This window comes from Xiphophorus couchianus, chromosome 19 (genome assembly GCF_001444195.1).
Source record: "Xiphophorus couchianus chromosome 19, X_couchianus-1.0, whole genome shotgun sequence".
Lineage (NCBI taxonomy): Eukaryota > Metazoa > Chordata > Actinopteri > Cyprinodontiformes > Poeciliidae > Xiphophorus > Xiphophorus couchianus.
Window position 1 is genome coordinate 11,308,823 of NC_040246.1, and position 17,825 is coordinate 11,326,647.

Below are 17,825 nucleotides of genomic sequence, written 5' to 3' on the forward strand. Positions count from 1 at the left end.
TACCAGATTTTTCTTCCAAAATGTAAGTCTTTGATAAATCATTTCATCTTTTTCCTCAATATGTCATTTATAAACGAAAACAAACATTTTTTAGAAAACAATATTAAAAAATGCACAAGAGTATCAGTGTGATGACCTTAAGAGGTCTGTGGAAAAGAACACCATGATAGATATGAAGAACTTGGAGTAGAGCTTGAAATAATGCAGTGAAACATTAGGATGTTGACAGACCCCTACAAAAGATGAAAACATATGCATATTAAATATGCATCAGCAGACATTAGTTTAAAAGTGTGGTTGTTTACCTAACCAGGCCAATGTAGCTATAAAAAAAATTCCAGAGTTAAAAAGGACAAATGTCACTCTTAAAACTGAATATCTCCTAGTTTTGTATCTATCTAATATGCGTCACACTGTAAATTAGTTCATCTAAAATCTGAGAGCCTCAGACTCATTACAAAAGGCTAGCATCAATTATTTTTGTTTTGTTTTCCCATCAACCAGAAAGAGTACGTTGTCTGCATCTTACACAAGTAAACTTTCTAAATTAAAAAAAGAAAACGATAAACTTAATTTCAGGAGTCAAGGGAATATTTTTAACTTTACAATCTGTGGGTTGACAACACGAAGTCTTCATGAAATTAGGACATCAATTTGCTGAAAATCTACAAAAAATAATCACGACAGGTAAGCATGAATTAAAGATTACAGCTTATGAAACACATTTAATCCTTATTTGCTCCAGGAAACTGACAGGTACGAGTACGGCTCATTAGGTGAGGATGCAAGAGTGCAAAACTTGTTTAAAATTGAGTGCTGGACCAGTTTTAGCTAAGAAAATACTTTAACTACATTTCCATTTATTTAACACTAAATTCTCACTGAATATTTATTATTTAACTCATTGTTTTGATTATGTGGGAGTGAGACTGTCAACTCTCTGTGGCGGAGTGACACAAAAGAATATTAAGTTTTGTTTTTTTTAAATTATGCTTCTTACATATAAACTTATAATAATCATATGTATATATATATAGTACAGACTTTATTAGAAATTGCTTTGTAGTCACATCTAATGCAAGGTAAACATGCATCTGCTTCTATACGTGCAAAAAGATAGAAAAAAATAGAGAACCAAGAAACCACGAAACTAAAAGTAATACATATGTCACTAATAATAATGTCACTGAGATGAATGAGATGTATAATAATAGTAACTCATTAGTTGTTACAAACCAAATTGCGCCCCATCAAATTCAGTTCTTGATTGGGGAACAGGTTAATGAATTACCTTTTATTTTAAGTGAAAGAAACTGACCGAAATAAAAAATATGTGGCATTGATCATTGACCAGAGTTACTCTTTGCACTTTTCCCGACAATTCCTTCATGTGTGTCAAGTTTGTTCTTATTTGTGAATAAATTGGTCCGAAATCGGATGATTTTCTTCTTGTTTGTTTTTGCTTTCTTGTATAATTAATGTTCTCTAATGGAGGGGTTGTAAATAATTTAGGCAAACATCTATTTACGGTAGTATTCTTGGTCTTTTTATATTTTTCTATCAGAGTGTCATTGTTCTTTTTACCAAATAAGTACATACAAATCTAAAAAATGTGGTTTCTTTGTAAGCCTATTATAAACTAAAAGTATATAATACTTTTAGTGAAACTAAGAGTACTTTAATTTGCCAGAATTTTATCTCTTGCCAGAACTTTCTCATATTTCAGTACAATGAAAAAATAATGTAAAAGTGTTCCTTTTTCCCTCTCACATTTATTGCAGACAATGGTTATGGCAAAATTATAACCATTATGTTTTTCTGACGTTATGTAAGTTTGAATCAACCAAGTACATTGTGATCATTTAAGACGAGTATCAGTAGTGCTTTAGGAAGGTCGTCCTCTAAGAGATGGAAAAATTAAGTCTCCAATTACCCTAAATAGTTTATGGTAATTGGTATTTCTATGGTAGACTTTGAGAAATTGCATAGTATTTGTTTGTTTTAATTAAACTTCTCAGGTATTTAAAAACGTGACACTGAAATATATAAAATTAGGCAATTCTTTGTTCAAATGTTACGTCTTGTTGGGCATTTTAAATCAGTTGCATTGGAACAGAAATGCAAGCAAAACTGGAATGTGTTAGGACACAGTTTTGGTTTGCAGATAAAACTTTAAGAGCTCAAATATTAGGCACACTTTGATTCAAAGACTTTACTTTAATGGTAATTAGCAAGATATTTCCTTCTTTACAATGCTACAACATCCAGACTTAGATATTTACAGAACATCAGACAAAGTTTTAGAGTCACACTTGTGGGGTAGCTCTCTTTCTCACAGAAGGATGCGGTATTTAAGAGCTCGGGGAACCCTGTTGATGACCAGGCGCCCATCATAGCTAAGCGATGCAAACAGCCATGGGTCAGCCGACGACCACTCTGCTGCATATACGCTGTCCTCATGCTCCTCGTAGGTGGACACCACGCTGTCTTTTAGGGGCTCCTTACTCCTGCAGTACAAAAACACATTACAGAAATATCTAAGACACTGAAAAGGAGTGCTTCATGATTTGCTATCTGTCAAAGTAGAATTCTGCAGATTGAGTTTGTGAAAATGTCTCGAGTATTAAATGGTATTCATAAAATCAAGTCTCAACAGCACCATTAGCAAGGGGAAGAACAGCAAATTTACTATTTTATTTTATTCCCTTTATTTCCACAAAACTTTCAGAAGTTAAATTGAACTATCAAGCATTAAATTTGGGTATTAAATTATGAGTAATATAATAAAAAATCTGCCAACCAATAACGTGTTAGAGTGCTTACACATTTCTGCTGCTGCTACAATACTGAGACAATAAATAACAATTCAAGAATATGATCCAGTATCACTGCCAGCTCAAATTCCCCTCAAACCCCCGGGCTGTAAGCATTCCTGAGGGGAAAACAATGATTTAAACATTTGGATTTATTTTACACATTTACGTTTTTACTCTGACAGTAGCTGCTCCCTCTGGATGGTGGCCTAAAATAAAATCGCTCTTAAATGTGTCACTTGTATACATTTAGTGAGAAAGAACAGAAAGAGAGAGCACAAGTGGGAGCTCTTGAGTGATCCTAACAAATACTGGGCTTGGTCTCAGTTACACCAGGGATTGAGAGCTTTTAGGGATAATGTGGCTGCACAGTTTAACCACCGACAAACTGCCATAGATCACACGGCTGGGGTCACATATTTAGGAATCTTTAAGTGAAAACTTGTAATTGAAAATTGGTTTAAAGGAGCCGTAATAATAATAAAAAAAACAGTCTTGGGCTAGTATATAAAATCAAAGTTTTATAAGTTAATAGGAACAAGGCAGTTTTTCATTTTATCCAACGAGGAGGACTTGCCTTGATAAAAGTGATGAAAATACTTATTTTTTAAAGATAATTCTTTGCCCATCTCCACTTTTTCTCTCTAAGTGTCTTCTCTTTCTCCCCCCTTTCTCACCAGAGTACAAACTTCTGTTTTTCAGACTTCTTGTGATTTTTATGAGGTCAAATATCCAGAACAACTACAAATGAGCAACTCCCTTCAAGTAGATTTACCTAAAATTTACAAGAAAAAGATATTACACTTTCTGATTACAATTGATTGTGATGAAATCTTAAATTAGCTTATCGCACTGAATCCTACAAAAGGATTCTTCTTTTTTTTTCCTTTAAAAAAAATCTTTATCCCAGATGTTCTGGCTGCAGGTGGTGGATTGGACGCTGTGTTAAGGTACTGTTGAGTAGGACATATGGACAGTAGATCAACAACAGCTACAGAGAAAGGGTTAAAAGTGAAACTGAGTGCTGGTAATTAGGAAGAAGAGTTGATAATTGTGGATGAGAGTTGGCCATTGAGTGTAAGAGCTGGTAGTTATGGCTGAGAGGGGGACCATAATGGATGTTGGACTGCAGCAAATTTGGACAGCAGTGAACAGTAACAATTACAGAGGATTTTCCTGACTTTTTCAAATCAACTCTGTTAACTCTACAGAGATAAAAAAAAAAGTCTCCTGAATTGTTTTGACAGTAACACATTTTTAATATGTTCCTTTTTATCACTGAGAGTTTCAAAGTGTTGTGAGACAGAGGGGTTCTGGCTGTCAGCTTTAATCTTAGGAGGACCATTATCAAAGGAAAAAGTTCAAATATACACTGAATATTTCCTTACAGTCTTGAGTATCTCAGTTTGTTTCATTAGACCCTTTGCACAACTAAAGACAGAAAAGCAGAGAAAATATTTTTCTTGATCCTGATGAAGACTTGTGTCTGTGCAATAACTACCCTTCTACCCTTTGGGAAGGATTAAAGCAGATCAGACCCAAAAGGTTAAACCTCTCGATTGTCAGCCCCAAAATGTTCACTTGTTACCCAATAGGTCCATGAGGACCCCGGTGTCCTCATGAGAATTAAGGAAACCAACCAGAAAGAAAAAAACCCCACAAAAAACAACTGTTAGCTTAAGACAAACAAACAAGCCAAAAAAAAAAAAAAACTGAGAAAGAAACTTAGTACACCGGATGATTTCAGTGACTTGTAAAAGCACATCTTTTTGTGCTTTTATATTTGACATGACTATCTGCCTTTCACAATGTAGAGGAAATTGTGGGGTTCCTCTTAGTTACCCCCCCCCCCAAAGCTCCAGATCAGCATTTCGATCAAGTTGAGACCTGGAGATTGACCAGAGCCTTGCAACATCTGTCATACTTCTACAGCTGTGGCTACAATCTACTAGATGATTCTGGATCACATGAGTAAGCATTCTAATAAAATGGTTGTCAGGAAAATATAGGAAGACCAATTGCCTCAGGCATCAAAGAAATAATGCCAGTCAGAACCAGAGCACAAACTGCAACATCTACTAGAATACTTAAATAGTTTAAGCGGTCGAAAACTATTTTGTCGTAAGTAGTCTGCTGATACTCTGGTGAATCACAGGTTCAACACAAAGTGCATTTAAAATCACTCAGTAGGGTGCCGGTTTAAGTCTCAAAGAAACTTATTTTCACTACTTTCCTCCTATCTGGATACAATATAATTTTTTATTTTTGTTTCATAAACTTGACTTCTAGCTGGAGACTTAACTATAATTATCTTTGTCTATATCTATGCTACAAAGTGATGCACAAATATGGCATTATGAAAATAATCTCATATATTTGGTAGCATTCCTCCGCTCCTTCTTTTCCTTTCATCCATTTTTACATATTTCTTGGTCTTGGAAATTCATATTAATATAACCATTGTGAGCTACAATACTGAATAGAACTAAAAAGGAAATGTAAAAATGATGGTATTTGCTGACTGCTTAAATATAATTTGATTTCATCAGCTTTTAATCTGATAATGGTGCCCAGCAAATCAACAAGTCTACCAATAAAGGAAAGGTTACGGCTTCCTTCAAAAAGGCTCATTTTGAGTGTCAGATGTTATTAATTCGTTGATGTCACTCAATTTCTTTCATTTCTGTTACTTAAGTTTACTTTAATAAGCTTCTTATTAAAAATAAAATCCCATGTTCCTTCCTTCTAAAAACCCACCAACCACCAGCATAAACCAGGCTGCTCAGGAAAGGTGCTGCTGCTAATGAGTTGTTAAAACTCCCAGAATTGTTCTTACTTGTCCTCCTGGTGGTTGTCCTCCCCCTCGCTGAGCTCCTCATCGTCCACCAAGTGTCCGAATGGCTCAGAGGAGATGGACACCATATTGGAGAGGATGAGACGGCTGTCGCTGCTGGCTGTCAACACCAGCTGGTCGTGGCTGTGGTTGTAGCGGACGCTCCACACCCTGGGACACACATTCATTCAGAGTTAGACGGCGCCGCAATGTGGGGAGCACTTTTTCTTTTTACATTTATGCATATGACGAAAATGATTGTGAAGAAAGCCGTGTGTGGGTGAAGAGCCCCGCAGCAAGCTCTGGATGCTGAGATAGTTTGTTGACGGTATGTATGAGCAGACCGCACATGCACACTCTCAGCCACCCACACACATCATGCAGAAAATTCAGTGCTCTCACGCAGGCGTTAAAATAGCTCTGTTTGAGTATTTAGATGCCAGTAATAAGGATTTGGAAGCCTGCAGTCTATATTTGAGCTCAGTTCACATGTTCTGATCATCATAATGAAAAACTCCATAATCCTTACTTTATTTCTTTCTCAATTTCCTCATCTCCCTTCCATAACTCTCTCCATTTTGTCCCTTCGTTCCCTTAGTTGCTTCCCTTTTTTCCTCTTTTTTTGTGCACTCGATCTTTGTGTGTTTGTGTGCCTTTGTGAGCCCGAGGCGCAGCTCAGAGTGCGGTCCCAGTTCCCTCACAGGGAGGGATTGAGGGATAACCGAGGCTGTTGACAGAAAAATCAGCCTCGGCCACGCCGTTCCCTGCGCTCTGCTAATCCGCTTCCCTGCTAAAAAATAGTCCCTAATACCCCCAGCAGCCCCGAGGCCATATCCTGGCTGCGCTCCGACAAATGAGCGCGCACGACAAACACCCACACATAAACGCAGCGCACAGAAGAAGATGGGTGCTCATACAGGCGAATACAAATGAGAATGTGCTTTATAGAAATGTGGGGAGGGAAGGCACACAAACGCATGTGGCCACACAGATAAAAAGAGAGCTCTGCAAAAACACAGATTAGATGATAGTGAACACACACACACGTCACCTATCTCCCATCAGAAGACATCCCATCTGCTGCAATCTACAGTTATGGATATGTTTGCCGAGCCTGCCTCTCTTTCAGAGATAACGTCTGCTCCTGTGCGGGTGTGTGCACGTCGACAAAGTGTGTGGCTGCTCCGCTGTTGGGGTGTGTGGGTGTGTGCGCTGCAGCTGGATCCCAGTTTGGCTCATGCTGATCATCTATTCAGCTCACAGAAGAGACGGAGCGTGTCTCCTACACCGACACATCTGCAGTCGGCTGTTCAGCTTAGAGCGACGCCTGAAGCCTCAGTAGAAGACAACCCGGGGCTCGACTCACCTCCACTCCTCAATAACCAAAGGACTGGCAGTGGATTTAATTAGTAATGAGTTTATTACTGCCTTTTATTACATCAAGAGAAGTCAGGGTATTTCATTAGTTATGAGATAAAGCAATTAATGAAACAGGAAACCAATCACAAGTCCAGCAAATGAGTTATCTTATTTATTGCTATTGTGGGTGTGCTTTGCTCAACATGCCTGAGTATCTGTCCTCCACACTGTCGATCTTACTTCTGCTTCTTATCCAGTCACTGTTCCCCAAATCAAAATGTTACATTTACCTGAAGATTAATCGCTATTTGCTTTAGGAATGAATGCAATTTTAAAGTGAATATTTTGTAAACTTTATTTTTTTAAAAAAGATGGCCGAGAACAACACATAAAAAAACCCTGTTTTAGTTACATTTTTTATGAACTGAATCACAAAGTGAGCACAGAATGACGGCAGCTGGTTTCCTCTCCATAGAAGCTACACCTGGTGTTCTGTTTGGCTGTGATACCTTCCTGGAGGGCAGCGCCGGCTGAAATAATGCCACCAACTAAGCATTCTCTCTATTTTGCTATTAACTTTTTGCTTTTTTTAATAACATATAAAGTACTCCTAAATCAGTTCTCCTGTTTCTTTTTTGTGCATTCTGCTCTGTCTTCTCAAACTCTCAGTCGGTCGTAGCAGATGGCCGCTTGTACTGAGCCAGGTTATGCTGGAGGTTTCTTCTTATTAAGGGGGCGTTTTATTTTTGTCTCCACTGTCACTACATGTATTCTCAAAATGTGGGATTGGTGTAAACGACACAAGCAAGAGACTGTCTGTTTTCAATACATGTCCATCCAGGAGGAGTAAATGCTGCAAGTCAATGACTTGATGCAATCTCCTGGGTTTCCTTAGATAGAAAACTTCTTAAACTAATTTGAATAATGAACTGATCTAAGTGCACCTTTTGATAACCAGGATCAATTGGAATGCATGTGTGACTGAATTAAAATAACTTGTTCATTTTCTTTATGTTGTTGCTACAGAAATAAAATGAGTTGAACTTCATTTCTTAGGGGTAAGTAGATTGCACCTAAACCATTGCATATCAGTTTATTTTTCTTTGTCGTAAGGAATTATTCTGAATTATAAAGATAAACGCTTATAAAAATGCTCAGGTTTAACATATCAATTTAATGTGTATCATTTTTAATACTGATAGTACCATATCCATTTATTTTTGTTCCAATTCAGTATGGGTCAGTTTACTCTAATAAAATATGATCCATTAGAACCCATGATCAAGCCAAAACAACTAAATGAGCTCCTGCTTGTAGATATTTATTGTAGTCATAAAACCCAATTTCCTTAAAATGTATAGAAATAGCAATGGAAAACTGACCTGCACCCCACTTTAAGGAATGCCGCTGAAAGTGAAATACACCTCCATTAAGGATACAATGTTTCTGCAAGACTTTGAATCTCTTGTCAAGAAAAGACAACAGAGATGAAAAACATCCATAATAATTTATATAAGAATACTAAAGATCAGAGCATATACAGTTAAATTCCAACTCTTAATTTAAAAAGGTAATGAATTTGCCTGTGTGCATCGTTGACTTACAAAGCAACTTTCGACCAATATGGGAATTAATTATCTCCCTTTCAAGGACCTCCAAGGATTTCCCCTTGTGGTCTACCCACCAGTGTGAGTGCTCCTCCAAGACTTTTACAGGCTCCTGGACATTACGGACGTCCCAGAACTTGACCTTGCAGTCGTCTCCGCAACTGGCCAGGTAGTACTGCCGGTTGGGATTGAAGTCCAGGTCACGCACCAGCTGACCATGGGCATTTTCTATGCAGTAGATCTGACTGGATAAAAGAAGATCAAAAAAAGAAGTGATTAGAATTGAGGCAGAAGATGCAAGGCATGAAAAAAAAGATGAAGAAGTGAAGCACAAAGCGGAACTGGCACAGAGAGAGAAGACGATATAAACGAACAACAAAAAAGTGAAAGCATTCCTTAGGTTAATCAAAGCTTTTCTGTGTCTGTCTGTTCAGTGAAGGCCAGACACAAAAATGAAGCTGACGCTGGGCAGAGGTAAATGATGAAGGCAAGTCTCATAAGTGAACAGCCTTGAGTTTCAGACACAGTGAAGCTGACAGAGTGACATGATAAGGAAAAGATGTTCTGCTTACTGGGGTTCTATTTATCTCTCCGAGTCCTACTGTTATCTCCCTGTAAGTTTCTCAGATATTCTTTCTCTGAATATTCTACTATGTATTTGGCTCTCTCATCTTCCATTGCATCTCTAAGTACGCTGTTTGTTTCAAGAGCTGCAACAAGTGCATATGAATGACTATTAATCTTAATATCTGCACTGATAAAAGTTGTTTTTTTATTAACCACAGGACTATTGGAGAAAACAGAAGAGACCAAAGTGGAGATGCTTGGCTTTAATGTACACCACCATGTGTGGTGGACACCAAGAAGTGCAAATCAACACAAACGCTTCATACTAGCACCAAGCCTGGTGGTGGTGGTGTAATAATTTGGAGTCACAGTTGTAAAACAATTATTTTACATTGATCTAAGGGAGTTATGTTTGTTCCAAATTTGTGGTGCATAGATGCTGAAAGCTGCTTCTCCTCGTTTGGTTCTGGTTCTGGGGATGCAGAGCAGATCAGAACCGGAAGACCTGAGAGGTCTGGAAGGTTGATACAATAACAGCAGATCTTTAATGTATTGTGGTGCTAAGCCGTTCAGTGATTTATAAACTAACAACAGTATTTTAAAGTCTATTCTTTGAGCTACAGGGAGCCAGTGGAGGGACTTTAAAACTGGTGTTATGTGCTCTATCTTCCTGGTTTTAGTGAGAACACAAGCAGCAGCATTCTGGATCAGCTGCAGCTGTTTGATTGATTTGTTGGACATACCTGTGGAGACACTGTTGCAATAATCAATACGACTGAAGATGAACGCATGGATGAGTTTCTCTAGATCTGGCTGAGACATTAGTCCTTTAATCCTGAAAATGTTCTTCAGGTGATAGAAGGCCGACTTTGTAACTGTCTTTATGTGGCTCTGTAGGTTCAGGTCAGAGTCCATCACTACTCCTAGGTTTCCGGCCTGATCGCTGGTTTTTAGTTGTAATAACTGAAGCTGTGCATTGACTCTAGTTAAAAGTGATTCTAAAACCCATTTGAATCATGAAATTAGTTTTTATACAGAACCTTTACAATTTTGGTTTTGTTTTTATGTAATAAATAATGCAAAATGCTAAATTGGATTTACAATAAATTAAATGGATCTAATGAGGCAAAACACAATCTCCCTTGAATTTAACTTTAATAAAACTGAAAGTGACTTGGACTGCATATTACTTTGAATTTCCCAACAGATTCAAACTTTTTATGAAATGGGATTAGAAGTTTATATGACCTACTCCGATGAAGATGAATGGCATATAAGGTGGCTGGGATTTGCTGACATTATCTGTAGATTTGTGTATAAAAATCTGTTTACATCAATTTCTTTACTAACCATGTCATTTTTATGATTTCATCTGTTCATTTTCTTCTCATTATGAAAAAAGTCACAACAGTGTTTCTGCAAAGATCTGTACGTGTGCAGAACAACTCCTGTCTGCATAATTAAAATCATTGCAGCTTTTAAAAATGCTCTAAAGTTTTGAAGTTCGGTGACAGTAAATGGAGGTTTGGCACTCTGTAATGGATGGCAGCAAAGTACCATCCATCAAAAGCTGCAGAGACAAACATGGGGACTGCTGACGAGCCAGGAATAAAGAGCTGTAAGGTGTTTTTAAGCTTTTAAATGTACTCTGGTATTAGAAGTTGTCTCTCTGCTTTGTTTTTGGATTTTGGTGTGTGTTTGACTACTATGCGGCCTGTCTATGTTAACCTGAAGACTAATCTTCCTTCTTCTTGTTTTATTCCGATTTCATTGCATAGATAATTTAACAGCTAAAAAGATAAAATTCAGACAATAAAAATTCTTAAATAATGCATAGTAAGTACACAATAATAATAATATCCAAAATTCTGAAAACTTTATTTGTAAATGTATAAATATATTTAGATTGGAGGGGGCATTTTCTACACTTTATACCTCAAATGCAAAACTTTATCACTTTATTTTGTGGGGTTCAGAAGTGAGAAAGTTTTTTTTTTTCTAAAATAAAATAAATAAATAGTAAATAATGAAAAAATAATAAGGCAATAAATGTAACCCCCACAAAAAAGGTGCAATTAATAGCAACCCTAATGTCTTGTGTTCAGACACCAATAAAATACTAAGCAGCTCAGCCACACATTGTGTTCAGAAGCATTTCTAAAGAAAGGGGAAAAAAAGACATAAGGCTCTTTTGTCAAATTCTTATCAGTATGAATCTGATGTACAGTCTTTTGAACAGCCTAAGTTCCAGACATGATCTCTCTCTAAGCCCAAAGAACAACGTGTGCTTCCAGTTGAGTTTTCCTTGTTATCTGACATTTTTTATCTAACAGGCAAACAGTGAAGCAATGGTCCAGGAGCACAGCCAGCATGAACACACTCATATTTAAATACACACAGTCCCTGAAAACCCCTGAGTCTTCCTGACCTAAATGAAGCCCAGCGGCCTGCCTCAGGTCATTCTCTTATACCTCCCTTATTTTAATGAGATTTTTAATTAGCATGTTAATTGCCTAACGCAATCAGCAGGGTGACTAGCTTGCTGGCTAGCGACTGCTGGCACCCAACTGGGCCATAACACTGAGGCTTTCCACTCTGCCGAGCAAAACCATGCAGAGCTTTGCTGTTCAAGGCTAGCCTGCAGAGGAAATGGTGTTAAAGAAAACAAGCAGCGATTTTTCTACACACTCACGCTGCCTTTATGGTGAAGGCAGAGTTCCAGATCTAATTAACTCGCAGTTTGTTCTTTTCTCTGACCAACAGTTTTTGCTGTTCTTTCTTTCTTCTGCTGTTCTGAAAAAAAAAAAGCTTCGGGAGACAACAAAGACCATGAACCAATGTAAAACTAAAGTCACATATGAGTTACAGTATGTACAGAGCCTTGAAAAAGCATCTACAAACTACAAATTAGTTGGGGAATTAATGAAAACTTGATCAGTTTGTATCACATATACAACAACAAAAAATTATGTTGCACACACCGGCTGGTTTGCATATAAAATTAGTGACACTGAGCATGCTGACAGTAGAATCTAAAGATTTTCACTCTACTTGTCTTGAGCTATATTTTCAGGGAAAAATATTGCTCAAATTGAAGCTTAGGTGATGCATTTGTCCCTAGGTAACTGTAACGTCCCTTTGATGAAAAAGTCTGAGGGTCAGAATATTGTTCAAAAATAATATCAGTACTTGACAACGGCATTTAAAATATTGACTGAGTTGGAATAGACTCACTGCATTCCTTCTCAGCAACAGTAGACAATTGCCAGAATTGTGTTGAATGTATTTGTAAAGAAAGTATTTTTTTTATACACAAACGGCTGAGTGCTTTTTCACAGATTTTAAATCTGCTGTGATTGAACCTTAAAGGATCATGTTGAACTGGACACAACCTGCTTGTAGACTATTCCTTACTACAGTCCTGTTTTACTTGCATGGGCCTGTATCACAAAGGGGCATTTGTTTAGAGAACTGCAAAATGTCCCACCTCTCAATCAATCAATGCTCTTAGAAAATGAAATGAAATCAATCAATCAATCAATCAATCAATAGCAGTGCTCAAGTTAAATTTTTACTACTTACTTTCACCCCAAAAGTAAAAAAAATAAATAAATTCTGCCCATGATTTAGCACATCAAATCTTAACTACAGCAAGTATATTACTTTACATGTTCTTAAGGATGGAATTCGCATTGATAAGAAAAAAGACGGAACATATAAATATTTCAAAGTTGCTCCTATCAAATAGCAGCATTCTGATCTGAGTCGACTTGAAACTTTTAGTGAACTTCAATTTCACTCAAAATAGCAATTTCCTGTGTAATTTTGAGCTGGGGCCCCATGATTTATTTAAACTGAGCCCCCAACCCCCACCCCTACTCTCTGGCGTGTGGCTCAGAGGTAAAAGGCGTGACCTCGGGCTGTGGGGTGGCTGGTGTTCAGCCCGGCCCGCTGTGGAATGGGACGCAGCCGCCGCGTGAAAAGGAAATGGAGCAGGAAATTGGGTTAGTTTCGCTCGTTCCCCCTTCTTGTGTCTCTGAGCAATCCCCCCTCCAAACATGCACGCTCACACAGTCATTCAGAAACACGCATAAACTCCCTTGGCCCTGGCTAATAGTGGAGAGACCTGGGACCTTATATATGTGTGCCAGTGTGTGTTTACGTTTGTTTGAGTGCAGAGGATTAGAGTTGTGGTCGGCCTAAGCCACCAAACACTCAATCTAAAGTCATCCAGCCAGCTAGAGAGTGTGTGATGGGGGACTGATGAGGGGACAGGGGACCTATTACACACACTGTTGGGCGCAAGCAGATAAAAAAATATATATAAAATAGGGAAAACACACATCCTCGCATACTGTTCCTGTGTGTAAATAGAGAAGATGATAAAGGTGTGCGCACAGGAAACTACAAAGGCAGACAGGGAAGCACACATTTGGCCATCACACACAACCTCCTAACTTAGTCTGGGTGATAAATCTTTCCACTGAGGGAATCGACTGGAACACAGATGCTTGTGGTAGCACACAAAATCTCTCACTCTCTTTCTCTCTCTCACACACACACACTCCTCTGTTTCTATGACAACTATGGGGGGTGGGGGGCATGAGAAAAGAAGAATTGAAAGAGGTGGGCAATCATTTCATCGCTGATCAAAATTAAAGCCTGGCTTTGAGATGGAGCCAGCAGTGAAAGATGGATGTAAAAACAGGTTGAAGGAGGGAAGGCAAGATAGGGAGAGTCTGCCCATTAAAGAGAGATATCAATATATCAAACAGAATATGCTGTAAAAAAGTCCTCGATTGCTGCTCATTTTATTAAATTTTATGAACAAGAATCTAAACTTGGTCATCACTGGCCATGTTTTTAATGACAGATCACACAGAAAATGAACTTTTTTTGGAACGTGACTAATTTTTCACTCATTTTCAAGTCGGTTCCTGTAACCTTACTATGTAGAGAGCATTGTTTTCTTTGGCTTCTTCACCAAATCACTTAATATTGTGATTTCATGAGACAGACTTACACGAGCTAGAGCTACACCTGCACCTTTTTATTAAACGTTGCCCATAGAGACACATATTTACCCAGTTTTAGGCTCAGTCAAATTGGATCCAGAGCATAATCAATTTTCAAGTATTGCCACAAATTCTCAGTTTTAGTATTAGACCTGGACATTAACTCAGCCATACTAATGCATGAGTTAACCTCAATTTAACCATTCCATCGCAGAAATGGCTATATGTTTAGGGTCAAGTCATGCATGGCATATTTCAGCAACAAGGCAATTCAAAGTGCTTTACATCATAAAAGCATCATACAATCGCCAATTGTGAAACAAACAATAAACATTAAATTTTGTCAAATGTCATAAAAACCATCAATATACATCAAATATGTCAATTAAAGGCAACTGTAAACAAGCTTTAGCTTTAATTTCAAGCAACTCAGTGTTTCAACTAGAAAATAATAGAGAAACATTTGTCTTTTGAAGCCTCTATGCTTTCTTAGAGCTGCCATAGATGTAGCAACATCTCAACATATCAATTTTCCCTGTCCTTAATTTGTCAAATGCATTCCCACATCATGATACTGAGACCACTGTGGTTAACCACAGAGTGTTCTCAAGATTGATGGTGTTTAAATATTTGTTTTCTGTAGGCCAAAATGTATATTTTTGATCTCATTTACTTCAGTTGTTAGCTTACTCCTGAAAATAAGGCTTTGTACGGAACAAAGCCATTGTTTTTAAACAATGGCTTTGTTCTTGTTACTCTTTCATAAAGGCAACATTTATTGAGTATTTGACTGATAGCTTTTCCGTTAATGAAGCAGTATTATGAGTTCCTCAGCTCCTAAGTAGCTTGTATAATAGGCTCAGTAGATGCACGGTTCCACCAGGTATTTGCTAATTTTTTTTTTTTTTTTTTTCCAAGGAGTTTTTTGGGCTGCACAGTGGCGCAGTTGGTAGCACTGTTGCCTTGCAGCAAGAAGGTCCTGGGTTCGATTCCCGGCCGGGGTCTTTCTGCATGGAGTTTGCATGTTCTCCCTGTGCATGCGTGGGTTCTCTCCGGGTACTCCGGCTTCCTCCCACAGTCCAAAAACATGACTGTCAGGTCAATTGGTTTCTCTAAATTCTCCCTAGGTGTGAGTGTGTGTGTGAATGGTTGTTTGTCCTGTATGTCTCTGTGTTGCCCTGCGACAGACTGGCGACCTGTCCGGGGTGTACCCCGCCTCTCGCCCGGAATGTAGCTGGAGATAGGCACCAGCAACCCTCCCGACCCCATTAGGGACAAGGGTGAACGGAAAATGGATGGATGGATGGATGGAGGAGTTTTTGCGGCGCTAGTGGCTCGTATTTTTCAACAGTAGGCAGACAGGAAGGAGGGTGAGGAGAGGGGGGAAGACATGCGGCAAAGGTTGTCGGGACCGGGAGTCGAACCCGCGACGTCCGCGTCGCGGACTAAGGCCTCCAAACGTGGGGCGTGCTAACCCCCTGTGCCACCACAGCACGTCCGCCGCTGGCTAGTCAGAGCTGATTGAGGGAGTCAGGAAGGAGGGCCTGCTCTTGGATACACTGACTTGTCTGCTGTTGCATTTGGTCTCCATGATTTCCAGAATATCCACAGAATCTGATCCACTTGAGAGAATTACAAAAACAAAGTCTGGCTGCTTCAAAACAAAGATAAATAAATTGGGGACAGCTCAAAATCATTGTACAGTACTTTACAAGTACTTAGAGTAAGGTTTTCTGAAAAATTAATCACCGTAAATTTCCAAGACAATCTAAACCATCTTTGCCACCATGTATGGTCTTTGATTTAGAATATCTGTATGCAAAATGCTTAGTAGCGGTGTTTCTTTAAGCCTTTTGGATTAACTGTAAGGTTACCTGCCGCAATCGGCAAATCTTGTGTCTGGCTAATTATCTCACAGTACTGCAGGTGTTTGTTTTCCTTTCAAGGACAACAACAGACGATCATTAACTAGTTAGATAAAGGAGAAAAAAGTACAAGCTCAGTTCTGCTTGTGATTTATTTTACTTTTAAAATTTTTTATGAAGACTAACCAGTTTGAAACTGGAACAGAGGGATGCTTTGAGGTGTGTTGTGGGCGACTCTGCCTCTCATGTAACTTTGTGGAATCAGTATGACATGTGGTAAGGTATCCATGGAAACAGTAATCACAGTGCACATGGACATATTGAGCTTTCAATCATTACTTTTTCCTCCGTTTACACCAGCAGTTTTGAACGAAATTGGCTACATTGGACTCAAAATGGATCCAAATCCATTTTGGATTCATCAAACCACATCATGTTAATATTTATTATTGTGCGTGTCTGGTCATATATGTCATCACTTTCAAATTAGCCACCAATAAACAACAACCACCATTTAATTTTTAGTAAATTTCTTATTAGACAACCAAAGTGATAGAGTATATAATAATATTGCATCCTCTAGTGAATTGACATTCGGGCTGCAAGAAGGCATGGTGACAAACATTCCCAGTCAAATAAACTATCCCACAAGGAACATTATGGCCACTTACTGGACTGGAGTTTATGAGTGTTCACAGATTAGGCAAAAAGGCAGTCTTAAAGGCAGACAGAAATTGGGCCGAAGACAGAGTGCTTTTTCCGACAATGCCGGAAGAAGCAGAGTGTGATGCATATGATGTGATAATATACATCACATCATCGCAATAATATGTTTCCCTTTTCGTCGTTTGCAATTGTTCTTAGGAGTGTTGGACTGAAAAATAGTTTGCATGAGAAGCTCAGTAGACTGGGTGTTTGTTCATTGCTGCTGCCACTAGTCTGTAGGGAGCTAAGGGGGAGCTTAGCATGAGCAAGTGTTTAGGCACCACCCGAATGGTTGCCATGGGAGATTCAAGGATTTCTCAAACATGCATGAAAAAATCAAAGCAACACTCCAAGTATGTTTCTGATGAGGGAATAACATTACAACATGAAATACAGCTAAAAAAAAATACAACCGCATTTATAATTTAAAATGAGGGGAAATTTTGACAGAGATGCCCCAAAAACAGCATCAACCATGTGCACATCTTCATAATTCAATATGCAGATGGTTACCTGAATCATGTGGAAGTCCTGCTTTCTGGCACAAAATGACATATGGCTGCTTTAAAAGATATTTTTTAGTTTTTGTTCTTTAAAAAAATGACGGAAATGTTAACGTACAAACAGCAAGAAAAAAACTGCTGCTGTTTACAAAACAAATAATCCCTATTTTTCGTTTAATCAAGAATAAACTATTTTAAAATATTCCACTTAGCCATAACAGTAGGAAAATAAGTATAGAAAATACAACACAGCAATGTCGTGTTTATAAATCCATTTTACTTTAATTTCATTTAGTTATTTTAAGGTACTAAATGAAGTCTTGACCACACTGCTCTGAGAGAAGCAGTATGGTGCTGTGTCTTCTGAAAGGGAGCAGGGACATGAAAAGGTCACAGATGATCAGCTTGACATCAGCTGGGTTCAAAAGGTCGTCCTCAAATCAACAGTGGCATATGGAAATCTACAGTTCTAAACAAAACAGCTTATGTCTTCAGCATAATGACCTGGTTTAAATTTTGATATACGAGATTTTTAAAAGGAAGTTTGGTTGAATATCA

At 38.3% G+C, this 17,825-nt stretch overlaps 1 protein-coding gene across 1 annotated transcript in view; it reads right to left on the bottom strand.

Annotated features, from left to right (window-relative positions):
* Positions 1-2,197: 2,197 nt before the first annotated feature.
* eipr1 (EARP complex and GARP complex interacting protein 1) overlaps positions 2,198-17,825 on the bottom strand; it is a 49,039-nt gene continuing 33,411 nt past the window's right edge. Inside the window, exons 7-9 of the mRNA XM_028000227.1 lie at positions 8,690-8,857; positions 5,650-5,817; positions 2,198-2,507 (exon numbers count right to left, since the gene is read on the bottom strand). Coding sequence (XP_027856028.1) covers positions 2,333-2,507; positions 5,650-5,817; positions 8,690-8,857 — 511 coding nt within the window. The 3' untranslated portion in view covers positions 2,198-2,332. The remainder of the gene's footprint in view (positions 2,508-5,649; positions 5,818-8,689; positions 8,858-17,825) is intronic.